At 37.2% G+C, this 19703-nt stretch overlaps 3 protein-coding genes and 1 long non-coding RNA gene across 9 annotated transcripts; 3 read left to right on the forward strand and 1 right to left on the reverse strand.

Moving 5' to 3' along the window:
- Positions 1-910: 910 nt before the first annotated feature.
- LOC6577884 (chorion transcription factor Cf2) lies at positions 911-8156 on the reverse strand. 5 transcript variants are annotated; one of them, XM_032728796.2, is made up of 5 exons: positions 7967-8156; positions 5335-6533; positions 4936-5195; positions 4196-4374; positions 911-2931 (listed from the first exon to the last, which is right to left on the reverse strand). In XM_032728796.2, the coding sequence occupies exons 2-5, from the start codon at positions 6385-6387 to the stop codon at positions 2756-2758; spliced, it is 1668 nt and encodes a 555-aa protein (XP_032584687.1). In that variant the 5' UTR covers positions 6388-6533; positions 7967-8156; the 3' UTR covers positions 911-2755. The 5 variants fall into 5 exon arrangements, with proteins under 5 accessions (XP_032584687.1, XP_032584686.1, XP_032584689.1 ...); XM_032728795.2 differs by having other exon boundaries at positions 5335-6670; XM_032728798.2 differs by having other exon boundaries at positions 4280-4374; positions 5335-6670; positions 7967-8155.
- A 334-nt stretch (positions 8157-8490) lies between these two features.
- Positions 8491-10960, forward strand: LOC6577885 (serine/threonine-protein kinase RIO3). The gene is made up of 3 exons (XM_002003780.4): positions 8491-8717; positions 8781-9528; positions 9603-10960. Exons 2-3 carry the CDS (start codon positions 8782-8784, stop codon positions 10713-10715), a joined length of 1860 nt encoding a protein of 619 aa, XP_002003816.1. The 5' UTR covers positions 8491-8717; position 8781; the 3' UTR covers positions 10716-10960.
- Positions 10961-12774: 1814 nt separating this feature from the next.
- On the forward strand, positions 12775-13253 carry LOC122757350. Its single transcript, XR_006357357.1, has 2 exons — positions 12775-13043; positions 13102-13253. It is a non-coding gene; the product is annotated as an uncharacterized LOC122757350 (long non-coding RNA).
- Positions 13254-17943: 4690 nt separating this feature from the next.
- Positions 17944-19437, forward strand: LOC6577886. 2 transcript variants are annotated; one of them, XM_002003781.4, is made up of 2 exons: positions 17944-18384; positions 18591-19437. In XM_002003781.4, exons 1-2 carry the CDS (start codon positions 18094-18096, stop codon positions 19338-19340), a joined length of 1041 nt encoding a protein of 346 aa, XP_002003817.1. In that variant the 5' UTR covers positions 17944-18093; the 3' UTR covers positions 19341-19437. The 2 variants fall into 2 exon arrangements, with proteins under 2 accessions (XP_002003817.1, XP_015021376.1); XM_015165890.3 differs by having other exon boundaries at positions 18292-18384; positions 18530-19437.
- The last annotated feature ends 266 nt before the right edge of the window (positions 19438-19703 follow it).

The following is a 19703-nucleotide window of genomic DNA, read 5'->3' on the forward strand; positions in this document are numbered from 1 at the left end:
GAACTAACCAGGTATACTCTATTATATACACTAGGAGACCTATAGTATTCTAATACTCATATATGATATACAGTAGTAAACATAGCATATACAAAAAGTTATTATACCAGCAAATATATAACATATATAAGATGAATCTGTACAATTAGGTACACACGCAGCTTATACATAGAAACAGGCAGTGATAGTGTTCCTTTTTCTCAACTTTTCGCTTGTACTTTGTACATCTTCTTCGTACAACTTTGAATAGAAAACTTGGATGGCTTCAAAGAGAATTGACAGCTATACTAGAATACTAGAATCTAATCATACTTGCGAAATATCGTCTATTATCTACATACATCATCTCACTTATATCATCGATCCTATCGAAGCTAGTTTCAACGTAAGTATATTCCTATATACAAAACCCAGTCAATATATCCGAAGACAATCTGATACAAACGCTGCTCTTATAATATTTCTACAATTCGGACCTTTATTCGTTTATAGTATACTATATATGTATATAGATCTCTTCAATTAATTTCCTTATTTTTTAAATTTAATTGAAATATTGCTTGAACATGATTTCAAGAGTTTTGTTTTTTGTCATTTGTCTTCTTCAGTTTTTCGTTTTGTTAGATTGCAAATTGCATACAAATTATGAATTAATTTTATTTAAATTTAATTATAACTTTAATTACAATTTTTAAGACTATTTACTCACTTTGCTTGCTTTGTTCGCCATCATTTCGTAGTTAGTTAATTAGTTAGTTTAACTTAGTTAGGATCTAGCAGTTATTATTTGCATTTAGTACGTATCGATTTTTTTTCTTTTCGTTTCTCACTTTAGCTTTTATTATTTCTATTTATTTTTCTTTTGTTTTTTGTTTTCTTTGTTTTTGAGAGAAGCGAGCTTTGCGTTTGGTTTTGTTTTTTTGGTTGCTTTTGATCGTCAACTTGGTTTATTAAAACTTAAATAAAAATTACAATAATTAGTTAATTACTTAGAATTTATTTTGGTTTTACATGCGCTGCGCATTTGTTTTTGTTGCTGTGCCTATATGTGTGTATGTGAGTGTGTGTAGGTAGACTTTTTGTTTGAGTGTATTAATAATAATATATAGTTATAATATTAGATGTACATTATACATTTATATAACACTATATCTGCTTTGTAAAAATTTACAATTGGTTTTGGTTGCGTTTTGTTTTTATGTTTTCCATTTGCTACAGTTTAGTTAAATTAGTAATTAGTTTTTAGTACATACAACTTGCAAGTAAATTGATTGATTAAAAATCTTTTAAATCTTGTTCAAAAAAACTATTAATTATTATCATATATTACAAAAACAATTATTATATATATATTTGTTTATATATGTATATAAGCTTGTTACGTTACGACTGTTTTAGTTGTGTTTTGTTTTTTAAAAGCTTAGTTTATCAAAAATTGTTAATAGATTTATGTGTATATATATTGTTGTTGTTTTTTTTTAAACTAGTTTGGCGCGTAAAGCTGTGTTGCGTTTTGCATAGATTTCATTTTCGTTCTATATAAAATTTGCTCTTAAATACTTTTTGTCTTGCGTTTCGAAATGCGCTTAAAAAAGAACTTAAATAATTTATAACAAACAAATCGGGTTATCATTTAGAATGTACAAAACCAGTTAAGCAGATCAATTGATAAAAAAAAAAAGAAAAGAAAAAAGTAAAAAACAAACAATATTAAATAAATCACTAAGCAATATTAATTATAATTTTAATTACTTTATAAACAATTTTCATAATTTATAATTCGTAAATAATTTTAAAGCCAAACAAACGAGATCCTGCTCGTATGCAAATGAAGCAAAAAGCGTTTCTTTTCATTCCTTTTTATGTAAGGATTTTTTTAGTAAAAATTTTGAAAAATGTATCATATTTTTCAAGTATGAGAATAAATAACTTGAGAGTTTGTTGTTTTTTTTTTTTTTTTTTTTCTTCTTTTTTGATCGAATTTAGTGTGCAAAATGTTTATAAAACAAATTAATTTAAGTTTTGCGCGTAGGTAAAAATATCGTCAACATGAGTTTTAGCTTGAAACAAGTTTAAAAAATATAAGAATAATTGATAGAAAAATATATACTTCTCTTAATAATGTATAAATAATATATATATGCGGGTCTAGGTGTAATTGTAGTTTTAGGTGTAGGTGTAGGTTTGGGGCTGTGTGAGTGCGCAGGTGTGAGTGTGCGCTATAAAAAAAGGATTAACAAGTACGATACAAAATAATATGCATTAAAATCTCAGAGAATAACAAAATTATGACTTATAAGACATGACATGACAAAGTTTATATATATAAATATATATATAATATAAAAATAAAAGGAAAATCAAATATCGTTTTGAATGAACTTAACAATAGAAAACGCCATTGTAGTACAATTTGTTACTATAAGTATTGTTTTTTTTTTTTTTTTTTTTTTCATTTCCGGCTTGATAGTAAAAATTCTAATTTAGAGTCTAGCAGCACTTCGAAGATTTGCCAGTCGTTGGTTGCTTGTGATCCATCCATCCGTACATCCATCTATCCGCCCCATCATTGTTGTCGTCTTTAGAAAGGTCTTTCATTACAGTTGCTCCACTTGCTCCAATTATTAAATCGTCGCAATCCAGTTCGTTTCAGTTTCAGTTTTTTTTATCTTTTTGCTTTTATGTTTTAGGCCACATTCTCATCTTGTGTGGGTTTCTTTGGGTCAACTATGGTCCGGCCACCGCTGGGCCTATCCTAGAGCGGATGCAGCTTTGTCGTGTGCACGGTGAGTGCGCTGCGTTGCGTGAATCGCTTGTCACAGTACGGACAGGTGTACGGCTTTTCGCCGGTGTGTGTGCGTATGTGTTTCGTAAGATAGTCCTTCACACTGAAGGACTTCTCACAGTAGCCACAATGAAACGGTTTTTCACCTGCAATTACGAACAATACACAATTCTATGGATTAGCATTTATCAAACGGCTGCACCGCACACTTTTATGCCTTTCTTTTGTTTTTGGTTTTTTTGATGCCGTGCAGTTCCAACAAAAACTTTCGTTTCGTTTGATAGATTTTGGTACAGAGTAAATATATATAATATATATATTATATAGATATATATACATATATATTGATTTGCACGTAATCATCAAACTAATATATATATATATATATAGTTATGCATGATATATGTTGTGTACATAATATATATATTTTGTTGGATTTGGGTGTTAAAATGCATTTTATAGACATATTATTACGTAATGAGATGAGGCGGGGCGATACGTTGTTTTTGGAATTATTCTGGTATTACTTTTACTCGCTTTTTATCATTTGGTTATTCATTATGTACTTGCAGAAAAACTTAATACTATGTATGTATAAAATGGTATAAAAACTTAAATGATTTCATCTTGACAGATCTATAAACATATAAATAGTCGACTAGATCAAGTCTTACTATAGATTTATATAACTTTTTGTATAAGATATATAGAATATCTCCAACTCTGAAAGCTTTATATTAATTGCATTATCACATTTAATGATCTGTTTAATTTTATACCTTTCATACAAACATAATTTCTAATTCTGCTGCAAGTAGCTAAAGCATCGTATTTTTGTACTTTTATTTATTATTTCAATTTTTGAAATTTTGCATTTGTGCGCTGACTAATCGAAGATTATGGCAAATGCGAACCAGGTTTAATCAAAATTCTTCAAACAATTTATGACAGCACAACTTTAGCACCAACCGATCGCAACTGTACTTTTTGTGGATCATGTGGACTCTGTGTGGTCTACGCTTTGCCATGCTCTTCGGCGTCACTGTGTGTGTGTATGCGTGTGATTGTGTGTGCGTGTCTGCTTGTGTTTGTGAGCGAGAGCGAGAGCGAGAAAGTATCGAGTACTGAGTATATATTGAATATTGAGTATTTGGTATGACAAATGGGTATGAAGGCAATTTGCATAAGAGTTTACTTTTTATTTAAGTATATTTTTTTTTAATTGAAGATTGTTTTTATTTAATTTTTTTTTTTTTTTTTTTTTTTTTTTTTGTATTGGTGTATTTGCACTTTGAACGAGTCGAGTTGAGTTGAGATTGATTGATTGATTGACTGAGTTGATTTGAGAGTCGATTGATTGATTGATTGACTGACTGAATTGATTTGATTTGAAAATATATTGCTTCTCACCCGTGTGAGTCGTTAAATGTTTGTTCAGGTAATCCTTAACAGTGAACGCCCTGCCACAAAAGCCACATCTAAATGGTTTCTCACCTGTATGTATGCGAGTGTGCTGTTTTAGTGTATTCGATTGAGTGAAGGACTTGCCGCAGTAGGAGCACGTGTAGGGGCGTTCTTTGGGCGTGGCGCTGTTTTTTTTTTTTTTTTTTTACAATATTTTTAGAGTATTTGCAGTGCAGGGTAAAAAAAAAAACAGAAAAAAAGAACAAGAGAGAGAAAAAGATGAGAATAATTTGATTAGTAACATTCATTATCTGAGTAATAATTCATTGGACACTTAAACAAAGAGAAAGAGAAAGAGAGAGAGAGAAATATATATATATAGAGAGAAAACACAATAACAACGTTTGGAGCGCATGGGCCACGTCCCATGGCACTTGAAGAACGCGCCCATGCGCTCAGCCTCGGGATTGATCTTAAGGAAAACAAACAAAAATATATATGTATATATATAGTAAATAAATGGCAAATTGGTTAAACAATAATATCAAGCAAGATGCTGCCAACAACCGTTCAACAGTTAAGCCCAAGAGCTGAGCGGAGCTGAGCAAATAATCAAGAATTCGGATCAAGATCTCTGCTCTCGCTCTCGCTCTCAATTTCTTTGACTACTGCGAGAGTCTGCTTGCAGCATATGCATCTTTGTGTTGTTTTCTTTCAATAGATTAGCGTATAAATGTGGAATTTACTCTGCTTCGCCCGTGTGTATTTTGCGGTGCATGTTCAGCGTGCCGGGCGTCTTAAATGTTTTGGGGCAATCGGGACACTTGTGCCGGATCTTATGCGCCAGATCCGCGGGCACCGACTGCGTGCTAACCAGGACGCTGGTGGCGGCGCCAGTTGTGCCCGCCGGCTGGACACCAGGATTCGCTTGTATGGCATAGACAGGCACTGAATTGACCACATCGCCGCTATCGCTCAAACTAAGTGGTTCCTCCTTAATGATGACCTGCAATCAAGTGAAGTAGATGTATTTAAAATGGATATTTTACACTTATATACTAAAGTCAAAAGAGACTAGAAGAAATGGTACAATAAACTAGCTAATATAATAATGATAGCGATGGTATACCATGAGCAAATCGTACCTGCGGATGTGCTACTGTTGCTCCAGTGCCGTTCTTTAGCAGTTTCACTGTCAGAGGCGGCACTTTCTGCGTTGACGGATCGCTCAGGTCCTCCTGATGCTGTTGCTCCTGGAGTTCACGTTGTCGCTGTTGCTCCTGCTGCTGTTGCTGTTGCTGTTGTTCGAGTTGCTGGTGATGGTGATCCTGCTGATGGTGTTGCACTTGCTGCTGTTGTTGTTGTTGTTGCTGCTGTTGTTGTTGCTGTTGTTGTTGCTGCTGCTGTTGTTGTTGCTGCTGGTGCTGCTGCTCTTCGGGCGTCAGTCTCATATCACGTGGCGCTATAGCTGGCATTTCATCCGGCGTCACCGGTGCCTCCTGATGATCCATAAACGCCTGCTGTCCAGTTGCCAACATCGCCGCATTGAACACGTTGCCACAGTGCGCGCATTTATATTCGTTGGGATTCTGCGTCACAGAATTGACACCATAAACGCTACACACAATGCAGCGCGCTAAAAATGCCGTCTGATGCGTCAGCCGATGGTGTTCATCCACCTCCAGCGCGCTAGCAAACTTATCATCACAGTTGGGACACGCATAGCTAAGCGGCTTCAGTTGCTGCTGCTGCTGCTGTTGCTGTTGTTGTTGCTGCTGCTGCTGCTGTTGATGCTGCTGCTGCTGCTGTTCGATGAGAGCGCTCTGGGCATTGAGTGAGATGCCATGGCAGAGCTGCATATGCTCGGCCGCATGCTGGATGCGCTCGAACTGCTGATGGCACATGGGGCAGTAGTGCGGACTAATGACATTCGGATCCATACTCAGATTGGGAAGAAATGTTGTCTTAAGCGTGTCCATGCTGTGGCTGGTGGGGACTACTGCTGATCCTCCTCCTCCTGCTGCTGCTGCGGCTGCTGCTGCGGCGGCGGCTGCGGCTGCTGCAGACGTTATATTGTTGGCTATCACGGCGGCAACTTGATGCGTCGGCTGTCCCTGCTGCGTGTGCGGATGCGGCTGATGGTGTTCCTCGGGGCGTGGCAGACGCAATTCCTGTGGGTTTGTGCTAGACTTTAACATTTCTCTCTTCAAGCTGTGGCAGTCAGGCAGGCAGACAAGCAGTCAGGCAGGCTTAATATATCTTATTGCTGAGTAGTTTTTTTTTACTTTTAGTTTAGTTTAGTAAGCGGCTTAGGTATGCGCGTGTATTTCCTGCGGCACCAGTTCTGTAATGATGCATTTTTCAGGCAAAAACTCAGCATTTCATATTAATTAGTTCGTTAAGCGTAGCCCAACTAAGAAAATTCGCATTCAAATGTTTCTTCTGTGTTACATGTTCACATGCTCAACATGCTAGCAATACCTGAGAAGTAACATCCGAGTAATGATTAATTTCAGGTATAATTCTTTGAAGTCATGACTATACATATAAAACTCTATATAAGAAATCATTTCATTGATTGTTTTGCTTTTAATAGAATTCCAACCGTTCTTTATGATGTATGCGTTTTCAATTACTTCGCAAATAATAACATTTAAAAATTAGATTATTTATGATCTTTTTAAAAAATTAATTTCGAATAAATATATATTAAAGTCGATCATTATTGTAAAATAAATCATCAATAAAACTTATTTTTCTTCAATATATTTTAAACCAAATTTCTAAATTGATCAAAATGAACATAATTTAACATTTTTTAACATAATCTAATCACTTTTAAAGTTTGATAAAAGTTAATCAGTTTTATGTCCAAATCCAAAAATGATCAAATACTGGACGATAGGAATAATTTTCAAGTAAAATTTGAAAAACAACATAACATAACCTAAATTTAGATATTTTTATTTAATATTATGCGAGTTGATTTTCAAAGATTTCAAACATCTTACACGGTCGGGTGTACGACTTTTCAATACATATAGCAATGGCATGCAAAGCTAACTTCCTTTTTCATGCACTTAGCGGCTACGTGCATAAAAAAAAAAGTATTTCGCCAAGCGAGGCGAAGAAAGCTGCGTTACGGCGAGATAACGAAAGCTGTGACTGTAGCTGCGCTCACGCTCACACACACAAGCAAGAAGAATGGAAAAAAAAGCGGGCTGTCCTGTTGCAGCAAGTGAGAAGCAAAAAAGACATAATAATAGTAGAAAATACACGAACACACACTCAGAAGAGAGCAAATAGCAAAAGGCGGCGCAAATTAAGCGTAAATTAGCACAGAAAATCAGAAATTTGACGAGTCTAGTGACGGTGGAGGTGGTGGTGGCGGTGTTGGTGGCAGCGGCAGCGGTAGCGACGACTGTGGTGGCGGCAACGGCGACTCTCGTCTCGCGCGCAAAACGAAACGAAATCGGAAATCAGTTGGCGCTGTCGCTGCTGCGGCTGCTGCTTCTACCGATCTCTGTGTTTCTGTATTTCGCTGCTTCTGGTTCTGTTCCCCCAAGTTTGACCCCCAAGTCTCCCCCCTCGACACACACACACACAGAGAGACACATGTACAGAGTGAAACACACACACACGTTTGGGGACAGGCAATGCGTTCAAATCGAAAATTTTTTCGGTCCGTCACTGTCATATTCTAAATTCGGAATTCTATTTTGATTTTTTTCTTTTTTTGTGCTGCGTTTGCTACGCGTTTTTATTCCAAGCCCTTACCAGCGTTTCCACGTATTGCACTTCTATTTTATTACGGCCGTTTTATGGCAAATTTGCCAATCAATTCAACAACATTTTCTATGTATTTGTACAACAAAAATACATTAACTTTTCACTTTTATTATTATTTTTGGCGAAAAATGTACAAGTACAACAAAAAGTATCGAAGACATCGATACTTTTGCGTATTCCACTTTGTATTGCAATTCCGACATCGATTACATATCGATATTTGTGACTGTGCTGCCAGATGGTTAATATAAACTTCTTAACAACAATAGTCGTGGTGACCACATTTATTTATGACATCAGTTCTGTAATTTTCATAATGATTCTAAATAACATTAACTCATAGTAACCATACACAATACTTTGCACAATAGAGGCATCAGTTTAATTATATGGGAAGAGCATTAGGTTTACAAAACTCTTAGATATGATAAGAACGTTCTCATCTCGAACACCGATGCCAACCTTTTTTGTAAGCGCACCTTATAAATTGCTTCTACCATGCTCCTCGCCTAATATAATCACTCCACAGCATAACAGAGCTCTTGGGAGTATGTAATGTGCTTTTAATTTCACAATATAGAGAAACACAAAAAGTTGGAACCAAAAGTGATTGAAGAGAATTTCAATAGTGTTGTCAATATAATAAAACAAAAAGGCCTAGCAGGCAACTTGGTCAGATTGTAATACAATAACAGTAAACAGGGGACCAAGGATAAAAGTCGAACGAACCTGAGAAAAAGTTTGTCTTTTTCAAAATTCCTGTGAATTGTAAATAATAATATTCGATTTGTATGTTCAATAGAATGTCATCGCCTTGGTCCAAGGTTAGCAATGAGCCCGTGCAGACAATCAGCTTGGCGGACATTATGTCCGAACAGTATGCGCATCGGCTGCACGACCAGGAGCTGAAGCAACAGCAAAAGAGGCAGCAACAAAACGAGACACTTCCCACTGCCACGCCCACAAATGCTGAGAGTTACTCAAATGTAGCCAGCACATCTGCTAAAGCCAGCCAGAAGCCGACGCTCAACAGCGATGCAGGCGAATGGGAGGATTATTCGATGCTGCTCAATGACGAGGGTAAAGAGCAGGCCGAACCGTTGCCGGCGAGCCTTTTGAGCCTGCTGGAAGATGAAGCCGAGTCGGATGCAGTCATAGCTCAGATGTTGCAGTCTCAGTTCGATCACGAGTACAACGAGGAGCTGCGACGCATCGAACGGCAACAGAATAAACAATCCAAGGTCACGGTGACGCTCAATAAATTTCTGCGCAGCGGAGATGCTGAGTTTCTGCACGATACCGAAGCGGGTGCAGACGACGAAGATGATGAGCTGACTTGCCTCAAGCAGGACTGGGATTGCTTTGAGACGAACGAAAAGATGCTAGACGCCATACCAAAGTGTGGCTTCAAACTGGACAAAGAGGGCGAAATGATAACCAAGCACGATCCACAGCTGTGCGGCGTACGAAATGCACAGCGTGTGATGTCCTTTCCGCCAGAGTTTCCCACGGGTGATGGCGCCTGCTTCGACATGAAGCTATCCAATAAAGTAGATACAACTCTCTTTTGTATTTATACACATATTCATTTATTTAACTGTATTTAATCCAACTTCACCAACAGGTCTTCAATCAGCTGAAAGCTTATTCGCGTCGTGGTCGTGCGGATCGCAAGGAAAAGGTAGCCACAGCTGAAATGGGCGTGGATGCAGCCACACGTCTGCTGCTCTACAAGTTAATAAACAATCAGATATTGGAGCAAATCAATGGCATCATATCCACCGGCAAGGAGGCAGTTATTCTGCACGCCAACTCTGATGCCAGCTACACGGGCACAAACGAGCACGGCCATGGCAATGGAGTGCTGATGCCAGCTGAACTGCTGCCCAAGGAATGTGCCATCAAGGTGTTCAAGACCACGCTGAATGAGTTCAAACAGCGGGATCGCTATATCAAGGACGACTATCGCTTCAAGGATCGCTTCAGCAAGCAGAATCATCGCGTCATCATTAACATGTGGGCAGAGAAGGAAATGCACAATCTGATGCGCATGCAGAGCATTGGCCTGAATGTGCCCGATGTGGTGGTGCTGAAGAAACATGTCCTGGTCATGCGGTTCATCGGCGACAATCACAATGCCGCGCCCAAGCTGAAAGATGCGCGCCTGAGCGCCGCTGAGCTAAGCTGTGCCTACGAGGAAATCGTGGCGGCCATGCATAAGCTGTACAATGAAGCGAAGCTGGTGCATGCCGATCTCAGTGAATACAATATACTCTGGTACGAGGGTAAGTGCTGGTTCATCGATGTGGCCCAGAGCGTCGAACCGGAACATCCCAGCGGCTTAGAGTTTCTGATGCGTGACTGCGACAACATTATCAGCTTCTTCGAGCGCCGCGGCCTGCCCAACATCTACACCAAGGAGCAGCTGTTCGAGTTTATTACCGCGCTGAATGCGGAAACACATAATGCGGCCATGCTGGAGCGCATTCATACGCGTGGCGCCTCCATCAATCAGGCAACGGTGCCCAATCAAACAGAATGCCCGGATGAGCTGAAGCCGCTCGAATATCCTTTCGAGCTGGCCTGGGAAAAGTCGCTGCTGGAGCGACAAATGCGACAAGCAGAGGCTGAACGTGGCCAGGAGGCGAAGGAGAAGGTGGGAGAGGACATTGATCAAAGCGAAACGAAGCTAAGCAACGACTCTGACAACGCCAACAACACTGCCAAATGTCCTTAAAATGTTTCATGCGTGTTTGTACTTGATTTGAATTTATAAAATTCATGCAACAATGGAAAATGTATTTACTTTACTGTGCAGCTCGAACTTGAATCTAGATACTGTATTAAGTTTTTATAATTTTCTTAAGCAATAGTTAAATAGATGTTAATTTCGAATTCGAAACCTACAAGGTCATATTAATCGGCAGTTTTACAAGACAAGAGTTTCCCTATATGTTGAGAATAAAAATTGTAAATTGCAAATTGTGTAAGTTTTTGTTTTAAATTATCCTAAGCAATTGTTTAAACTCAAGGTCATAGTATACATAGTTCTACAGGCAACAATATCCCTACATGTTTATATACTATATATAGGGTATATAGGTTTGCTTGATTACTCTGCCTTAATAGCTTTGAACTTGAATGCAAATTGTTGTTAATTAATTAATGCAAAACTGTTGAAACTCTTGGCGGCAAGTGGCACACGCGGCACATCCTCATCCGGGGGTTGTCTAATGGCTGCACGGCCACGCCCCCTCTTGTCGCCACACGCCCATTGGGAGCAATTGAACTCATTTGAGCTGCGCATTTTGCCATTAATTGAGCGATTTCTCTGCCAGGCAAAAATCATTCAATTGATTAAATCATTTCCATGCGCATTTGAATTGCAGTCGATTGGATCAGCAGCAACAGCCGCAACGACAACATTGAACTGTGGTTTGTCGCATACAAAGTGACGATCAGCAGTTGTTATACCCTGTGCGAGTTGGGAAAACAGGGCGTATGGAGCCTATGGTAGGTATGTGAAATAGGACATTTTTGGAAATCTTCTAGGGGCAGACTGTTAGCGGGATAGAAATATTGAAAGACGTTTTTAATACAGGCTCTCGACTACTCTTTGAACTTCTATGAAATCTGACATTTGAGAATTTTAGGTAAAAATCTTAAAAATGATTCTAAATTAAGGCATAATACGAAATGTGACAAATAGTAAAACAATTTTGATCAGATTCTAAAAATATATTGGAAAATGTTTTAAAATATGTGCATAAACTCTAAGGACTAGGAATACAAAACGAAAAAAGGTAATGGTAAAAAAAAAAAAAATCGTTAAGTTTCGACAGTTTTTCCAAATATAATAAAATATTTGCCTTAACTCTGTGGACTAGAACTACAAAATGAAATATTTTAAAATATATTTCACAATATTTTAATTATATATTTTTAATCTCTTTTTCTCTGCTGTGAGTTTTTATACACTTGACTTGAAAATGGACTTTCCACTCTAATATGCCGTACAGCCAATTTTCTAGTGAGCCTACTAGTCATTTCCTCTTTTGTTAATTAAGTTTGCTCCCAGTTCGACGTAAAGCCACGTAGAAATGAGCTGGACTTTAATATAATAAATAGAGCGCTTGGTACGTCAGCAATCACTAGAGTAATACATATGTATGTATAAATATATATAGAGACTATATAGCCATCGAATAAACAAATCTAGAATTTTTACTCAGTGCAATTTGAGTGGAAATGCTTCACATGCGTTTTGCATACACTCTATAAAGACGTAATAAGCTTGACGTTCAGTCAACTGCAAATCGAGCTACATATATATGTGTATATAGTATATAAATTGATTTTCCTGATTTGTTGAAATGCGTTAAATGGTAATCGAAATCGATGTAATATAATAGTTCTTAATCATTATATTTGATTGCACATTCTGTGGGAAGCTCGTGAATCAGATTACTATATTAAATAACCATTGGAAACAATTTAATATTATGGGTTATATGGTTCATAAAATATAAACAAAAATATATTATTTAGTTTATTATTTTCAATGCATATTCTAAGACAATTATATTTAGGTCATTTAAATTAGCTTAAATCCTTTTAAACACTTTTTTATACATATTTGTTAAATTTTTAGAATATCTTTGTACAGATCAATATTTTTTATGTATTGTATTTTAGTTTGAATTTGTAAACATTTTTATTAACGCTTTGGTTGATATTTTAAGCTACGAGAATATCTATTATAATTATCTTTAAATAACATCGATTTCTCAGTTGATCTGATCTAGTGATCGATTTCGAAATTCTTAAATTTCTATTGAAATTCTAAAATCTGTACTATCTTAAGCTTAGATGGCTTTTCGAATCACTTAAATTTGAAGCGTCCGAGATTCTTCACACTTCTACAGTTAACTATTTGATGAACTCTTGTTCAATGTCAGGATTCGACTTCTCTTCCAGAAGGGTATTTAGCCTTCGACTATAGCTCTTCTGTATGTATGACGTTGACGTTCGATCAAGTTCTTTGTTATGACATACATGTATATATGTATGTATTTTGTTAATTTTATTTTGTAACAAGACATCAATCAAAATTGAACTCTCAGCAATCAGCAGACGCTCGAACTGCGAATATTATGGATGGATTTTAAATATGGCTTGTGATTCGAACTTCCCTTTTCTTCTTGTTGTTTCGCTTAATGATCTGTTTCAAATAAGTTATATTGGCTTTAATATATGTATTTATTTTTAATTTTTATTTCCATTTTGACGTTGGCAACAACAACAAGTTGACGTCTTTTGAAATTGTGAAATACATGTATGTGTATGTGCGTACATATATTATTTATATACTAGATAGGCCTCATTAGGGGGCCCGACTGCTGCTGTTGACGCACAACAAAGCAAACAATAAAGAAAGAAATAGAAAAAGTGCAAACAAGTCGCATGTATTTCAGACGTAACAAAAATAGACAGATCAGAACATATGTAAGCTGTGTGTATTTGTCAAATATAAATGATATACTTATGTACGTAAATCTAATATGCAAATAGAATTAGGCAAAAATAGAAAAAAAAATATATATATGTAAAAAAAAACAATACTAAAAAAAAGAAACAAATGAAATATTCTCATTTGTTCTGGAATGAAATATGTACATATACGAGGAATGTTCAAAAAAAAATCTCGTATAAAATTACTCAAATATTATTTTAAAATATATATTTAAAAATTGCACGATAATTATTATAATTAATATAAAATTATAGTTGTGGCTGGACAGTGATAAAAAATCGCTTAATCAAAGAAAAACAATTTAAATGAAAGAATAAATAATAATATTTTTCGTCCATGATGAGGTCAACTCAATGAGACAATCGTTTATGAGGTTTAACACTGACTCTTGCTAAGAACAATCAATTATAAAAAAATAAAAAAATGTATTTTATAACATATTAATATTTCTTTTTCAATTTATTTTGACCTATTCTCTTCCATCCAATATAACAGTAAATTCTCATAAAGTTGCTATAACAGTTAAGGCATGAAATTTGTCTTTTATTAATTAAGCGAAACAAGCTGGTAGCAATAATCATAAGAAAACCATAAAAAGTAGCCGAAAGAAATTAAGGTGTTCAAACGTGTAATCAAGCCACCCTCGCTGTCGCGACCTCTCATTGTCCAATGTCTGCTCACGACTGAACCAACTTTTTTTCCTGAGTGTATACAACATGCTCACGCGCATAGCCAGGAGAAATAATAATAAAGAAACGCATGAGGATAGAGCATAAAATGTCCGCGAAAGCCAGATGTTTAAACGTGTAAGCAAAGCACCCCTTGCACCTTTTGGTGATTCAATGTAAATAGCAAAGACAACTAGCAGACAGATCACCTCTCCTTGTCTCCCTCTCGATTCGCCGGCACTTAGGCTTTATTTCTCTCAGCTTACCTAATTTTTTCTCTTGAGTGTACTCCACAAGAAATCATTTCCCACACACACATGCGCTTGCACAGTTGAGAGCGCACCACAAAGGAGGCTCGTCTCATGTCAGAGCCGCGACTGCGCAGTTTGCACAAAAAAGAGAGAAGACACAAAGTTGAACTTCTGCACGCGTCGCTGCATCTCTTTCTGCCTAGCCAAAAGCTTTGCTGCCGAAAAACAGTTTCAACTTTTTAGCTTCCAGTATGACCACAAAAGAGACAACAAGAAATGTGCCATATATTCACAAACACGCTTACACATTAGCTTGTGATAGCCACTTGACGCAGTGCGCAGCGAAGGAGGCTCGTCGCTTGATGGCGCTGCGCTGCGACTGCTCAGTCAGCTTAATGCTGACCAAACAATGTGAAATCGTGACTGAAGTGGCCTCCTCGAGTGGCGGACGTTGCCGTCAGCGCCGCTGTTGCTGTGGACCGTTGAGCAAGCAGAGATACGCACCCGCAGCATACACGCACACATGTGTATGTGGAGTTTTGCGCGTTTATCGTTAACAATTTATTTGCATTTTTAATTTTCATGTTCTTGTGCATGCATATGCATGCATGCGTGCATGTGCATATGTGTGTGCTTCACAGATTCAGATTCCGCATGTGTCCACTTCGCTTCTATTTTAGGTCTAACTTGTTGCATGGTCAGTTGGCCAGTTGACCACCAGCAGCTGCATCAGCAGCACTCGGCATTGCAACGTTGTAATTCAAGTTAGCTACAAAAATAGAATCTTAATTTATTGTTGCTGCCGCTTGTTGCTGCGCTCCATACATGGACATATCGTTTTCATTTTTCATGCTGGCGTCGCTGTCGTTCTCTATAGTTAAAACCGTCCCCAGTCCCAATGTCCATATCCATCCGAGCGGCTATCAAAAACGCTTACAAGCCCCCCTTTTAAATGAAAGTGAAATGTGTTTGTAGTTGATGCTGTTGTTGTTGGTTTATTTTGTTGCGGCATTCTAGTCTAGTTGGTAGTTAAGTACAGTAGACATTCGTTAATGTGTGCTGCAATTAGCTACTTCCCAATAATACAGAACAAATTAATTACTCTATACGTGGAGTTATCGCAAATTAAATATTAAATTAGCATATACATATGTAGATACATATGTATGTATCTACATGCATATATGTATGTATCATGAAACAGTTTGACACGAAACTGTTTTCACATGGGAAAAAATTATATTTTTGTTCTTTGACATTAAAAAAAGCTACTAAATGTGATATTTAAAACCTTTTAAAAATTACATTATGTATTTCAATTTGTTGTCTTACATGTATATATGTATATACATACATATTTAAAATAAGTCTAGGTTCAATAATAAGGTTGAGTTTAGAGAGTAAGCTTTTTCACACAATTCTTTCGTAACAAATAAAAAGAGCTTCAAAGTAAAGTTTTAAATCTATAATTTTGTAAAATTAAAAAATAAATTAATGCTTTAAAAAATAAAACTTCTCATGTTTCATACGCTTAAAATCAAGTATTGATTATTTTGGTTACAGATGAAAAACTTACAAATTAAGCTAATTTTAAATATGTTAAATATATCAAATCTTAAGAATTGTGTACAACAATGCGAGTGCTGACTGTTTGTCGTTTAGCTCTATATATAGAAACTGTAGTTATGTGCCATAATTGTTTGCGCTGTCTCGAAATGGAGCTGCGACGCCAGCGACAACGGCGACTGCAACTTCAACGGCGACTGCGATAGCAACGCCGACTGTAACTGTAACGGCGACAGCGACACCGACAGAGACAGCGACTGCGACGCTTGTTAATTATGGAGCCGCTGTCTGCTGTTAGTTTTGGTATGCAGCATGATTCATGTAATTTATAAGTCTAACTGAAAAAGATGATGCGCCACCCCTAAAGCTAATTGCTGCTGGAATTTTGTAATTAGCATACATATATGTACATATGTAAATACAGACGTACATGTGTACATACATACATGTGTTAAACTATTCAACAATAATACAATAGTTTAAAAATTTGTAGCATTGACGAATTTGTTGAATTTGGTTCGGCTTGAGTTTCAGGTGAAACTGTTGCAAATAATTTACGGCCGTATGCTAATGAGCAGACATAACAAATTTATTTAACTGAAGTGCTTTATTATAGCGCGAAAAAGTCTGAAAGCAAATCAAATACTAAAGCAATATGTAAATAAAAACGTGTTTTTATAAAAATTAAAAAAAAAATCAAGTAAAAATACCCCCGCAAGTTGAACGTCACGTGAATCGCCGGGGAACGAGACACGGGCACGAGGCGGGGTTGTTGTTGTCTTGGCTGGTGAATCACCAAGGCAGTTGCCCCAAAGCGATTTCATTTCAAAGTGCGAAGTCTCGCAGATAACGCAAACAGCAAATGCCACAATAACAAATGTGACAACAGGTTGGATTTACAGGTCGCAAATTGAATTCTCTTCACGAGAACAGAAACCAGAACATAAAGATGCTATATAGAACTGACTGTTCCCAGAAACTAATAAGTGAAGTTAGTTTAGCATTTGGTAAAGATGATAAATGATAGCATTTAGTTTTGAGAAACATTATATTAGGCTGTCTTGGAATTGATAAGAATAGAGTAGTAAAGATACTAGAGAAAGTCAATTTTCCAGAATAAAAGTCTAGACACTAGTTCTAAAATTTATAAGAACTTTTAATCTGATAAAATGCTTAAACTTATCAAAAAAGTTTGTTTCTTTATTTAAATAGGTATTAAAGAACTCATTCTTAGGAACATATACAGCAATTACGAGACATGCAAAAATCTTAGGAATTGATGATCAAATTAGGTTCCTGCTCTTATGATCTTAATATACTCGGCTACTCTTGCATTAAAAGACACATATTTGATATCAAGCACATGATACCCTCAGAGAGAGTATTAAAAACAACATGCGGGTTTGTGGAAGCCGATGCCCTTGACCATGTTTTGACAGCCAATCAGGGAACTGCGAAAAACAAAATTCGAACCGATCAGGCCAGGCTACCTGGCCAATAGTTTGAGTCTTCTAGTCCTCTTGTTGTTGTTGTTGAGTGCAAGCAGTCACAACTGAGCAGATGTTTTCGAACAGCATTATAGAGGGGTTTAGCCTGGGAATATGATATGGCTTTGAGCTAAACCGAGCTGTACACATTTACCTGGCACGGCCTAGATCTCACGAGCTTGAGGCGGTTTTCTGTTGGTATTCCGAAACTGCGTAATTGAAAACGGAATTCGAAAATAGATTAAGATTGATGATAGTGAGAGATGAGTTATAGTAGATTTTATTTAGTTATATATTGAACGATTTTTGGAATGCAATTTTGTATACCTTATTTGCTTATAGCTTGAAAGATAATTTAAATTTTTAAGAAAAAACCCTAAATAGAACGTCTATCTCTCATCCCATATCATAAACGACTATTTCAAGTATTTTAAAAATTTATCGAAATTCGAGTAAATTGTAGCAGTAAGCCAAACTTAATATGTTAGTTGTACCGGTTTTTTGTTTGTTTTGTGTGTTTTATTTCGGACACTTTCAGTTATTCACACAGTGTTTGTTAGTCCTTTCTTGTTGATAAACCAAAACACGCATACACCCAAATACACATAATATGGTCTATCTATATGGAATATCGGATACCAAGTATCGAAGAGGGAAGCTTAAATGGAATGAGAAACGCCAGGGATTAAGAAAGGAATACAAATATCGAACAAATTCCTTACTTGCGAAACATGTGGACTTCGATCATCATGCCCATCCAATTCAATTTCGCGTTCAAGCCACATCCCTAGTCGAACTAGCCGCCATTGCTGTGGATAAACTGCCCTTGCCATCGGTCTTCAAGTGGACTTACGCTGACGTTAAGAGATGGATTCGTAGATATGGCTATCCCCAGTATATGGTGAGTTAGACGGTCCTGATTTTTTAGAGTACAAGATGTAAAAATAAAGATAAATATAAAATATAAATACTTCAAAATTGTATAAAAATCTAAATCCCTCTGCGAGGGATTATGATATTTCCTATTTCTCTTCTTTCCTTCTTAGAGTTCTCTTACTAGAAGCGCATTACTCTAATTTTGGAAATTAACTTTGATTCTCTTGATAGAATACTTTTGAAGTGAACAAGATCTGGGGCAGGAAGCTGTTGCTGGTGGACGCCGCCGCCTTGTCGGCGATGAATATCAAGGACTTTGAGCACATTAAGCACATTGCGTATGGCATACGAATGCTCTTCCATTTCGAGCTGACCAAATTCTCGAGCAAAGTGTCGCTCCCTGATGAGCGGCCCAACGAGCTGTACCTGCTGTGGCACACGCAAACGGGCATCAACTATGATGAAGTGCGTCGATCGGATTTGTACAGGCGTATGCAGATCATCAGGGAGCGTTTGCCCGATCTGGAGCATTGGGATCTGCTGACGCTGTGGCTAGCACGGGAACGACAGCGGAAATTCAAGGAATTGCAGCCTTCACGCCCAGTGCCGGCAACGAAACCGCCCGCAGTGGAGTGGGCAAGAGAGTTGCACTCCATACATGACGAAATGTGCCTAGATTGCATGCCGCCCTGTGATTGCTGTTGGAATGCAAATGATGTCCGTTTGCCGTGGATTCTGAGCGTTCTACCCCATTCCGTTATGAACTCGTCCCAGCTCAGGTGGTCAGCCACCGAGAAAAGCTGCGTTAAGTGCTTACCGCCCTGCGAGTGCCGCTGGCTGTCCCGTTACTATCTGACCGGCACAGTGATGAGCTGCCTGCAGCGAACCTTCCCCGAAAAGTTCTCACCCATTTTTGATGTTGCTCACAACACGGTAGTGCGCGAAAGTATAATAGATCGCTGGATCCGATTCTCCATATAGTATAGCTCACAAACATACAACGCCCACACATAAAACCCGACTACATTCGATTGTTGTTTTTAATATAGTATGCGGAAGATCTTTCCCTAAAAACGTTTTTTTATTTAATTTTTTTTTTTATTTATTTAGAATCGATTTAAATTGCATCGATTGTATCTGGATAATTGTTGATTACAGCTCGAATTGATATCGCTGATGCTCTACACGTGAGCCCAGCTATGTAGGTTGCAAAGGCATAAACATAGTTGAGCATTCAACGACTGTAATATACCCTGTAACTAGGAATATCTTTTAACAACTTGGTCTTTTACATAATATTCCTTTGGTATATCATTTTTTACTGTAACTCATTTGTCTTTTTAT

This window comes from Drosophila mojavensis, unplaced genomic scaffold, assembly GCF_018153725.1.
Source record: "Drosophila mojavensis isolate 15081-1352.22 unplaced genomic scaffold, ASM1815372v1 contig_49, whole genome shotgun sequence".
NCBI classification, from domain to species: domain Eukaryota; kingdom Metazoa; phylum Arthropoda; class Insecta; order Diptera; family Drosophilidae; genus Drosophila; species Drosophila mojavensis.